Source organism: Syzygium oleosum, unplaced genomic scaffold, assembly GCF_021117445.2.
Source record: "Syzygium oleosum isolate NSW1041296 unplaced genomic scaffold, Sole_v2.1 Sole_v2.45, whole genome shotgun sequence".
Classification (NCBI taxonomy): Eukaryota; Viridiplantae; Streptophyta; class Magnoliopsida; order Myrtales; family Myrtaceae; genus Syzygium; species Syzygium oleosum.
The window spans coordinates 1885560-1887250 of record NW_026607529.1 but is presented as its reverse complement, the minus strand read 5'-3'; the positions used below and the strand labels follow the sequence as shown (position 1 = coordinate 1887250).

The 1691-nt window shown below is 48.0% G+C and overlaps 1 protein-coding gene across 1 annotated transcript; it reads left to right on the top strand.

Moving 5' to 3' along the window:
• On the top strand, nucleotides 1-660 carry LOC130136287 (uncharacterized). The gene has a single exon (XM_056306560.1). The coding sequence runs from the start codon at nucleotides 1-3 to the stop codon at nucleotides 658-660; it is 660 nt and encodes a 219-aa protein (XP_056162535.1).
• Nucleotides 661-1691: the final 1031 nt, after the last annotated feature.

Genomic DNA, 1691 nt, shown 5'->3' with positions numbered 1-1691 from the left:
ATGGGTAGACAGACTGAAGAGCGGAATGCTACTATCGCTGCTGCTGCTGAGGCCGCTGTTGCTGCCGCCAACGGAGCCAATGGGAATAATGGAAACAATGGGAACCACGGGAATGACGGGCATCCCGCTCAGGGCCAAGTACAGGCAAACAGACCAATGTCTAAGCTGGTTGAACAGTTTCTGAAGTTGAAGCCCCCGAGATTTGATGGGAGAGGCGACACTAAGACTGCTCCTCGATGGGTGGAAGAACTAGAGAAAGCCTTCGAAGTGCTGGGATGCACTGAAGAGGAAAAAGTAACCCTGGCAATCTACAAGCTTCAGGAAAACGCAAGCGATTGGTGGAGAGCCACCAAAGGTCAAGTGTTCCCTGCTGGTACTGCCCCGACTTGGACTATTTTTACCGAGACCTTCAATGGCAAGTATTTCTCGAAAAGCGCCCGAGAGCATAAGTTGGCTGAATTCATGAGACTTCGCCAAGGTCAGATGTCGGTGGATCAGTACGAAGCCGAGTTTACAAGGCTGTCCAAATTTGCCCCAAGAATGATAGAGGACCCAGTGGACAAAGCCAGGAGGTTCCGAGACGGGTTGAAGCCGGACCTTCACAGTCAAATGATATTGCTGAACCTGAGGGGTTATCATGAGATATATGACCGAGCTTAGGCAATTGAGTGTGATTTAATGGATCGGGCTGCCGCCTCTGGATCGCGGCAGGCCCCGACTAGGGACAACAGTCGTTTTGGGAAGAGACCTATGACGGGAAATAATCGTTTTGTCCCTCCCGTTAGGAAAAATATTGGGAAGCAGAACTACTATTCTAACGCTGCCTGTCGATTGTGTGGAAGAAGGCATGGGAATGGCCCTTGCCCAGGCTAGACTGGAGCATGTTTCGGATGTGGCCAACAAGGTCACCAAGTGAAGAATTTCCCGAACCGACAAGCTAGGCCGCCGATGCATCAACAACAACCAAGGTTGGGACATCAAGCGGGAGCTGCCCCGCAAAACAATCAGGATAGACCCCCAACCCAAGGAAGGATTTATGCTATGGCTCGCAAAGAGGCAGAGGATGCGTCTGGCGTGATCACAGGTATGGTCTCTTTATGTGATCATGCTGCTTATGCAAGAATTGAAAGTTCAGATGCAAGAATTATTGGATAAAGGCTTTATTCGCCCAAGTGCGTCTCCATGGGGAGCGCCAGTCTTATTCGTGAGGAAGAAGGATATGACATTGAGACTGTGCATTGACTATAGACAGTTGAATCAGGTAACCGTTAAGAATAAGTACCCGTTACCAAGGATAGACGACCTGTTTGATCAGTTGGAAGGAGCATCGATATTTTCTAAGATCGACTTGAGGACGGGTTACCACCAATTGAGGATTAAGAAGGAGGATATACCAAAAACGGCATTTAGGACGAGGTTTGGGCATTACGAGTTTACGGTGATGCCGTTTGGATTGACTAACGTCCCTGCTACCTTTATGGATTTAATGAATAGGGTATTCAAAGAATTTCTGGATCAGTTTGTAATCATGTTCATAGACGATATCTTGGTATACTCAAAGAGTTCAGCCGAGCACGAGTTACATTTGGAAAAGGTTTTACGGACTTTAAGGGAACATGCACTCTGTGCTAAGTTCAGTAAGTGCGAATTCTGGCTTCATCGAGTGGTGTTCTTAGGACATGTGGTATCTG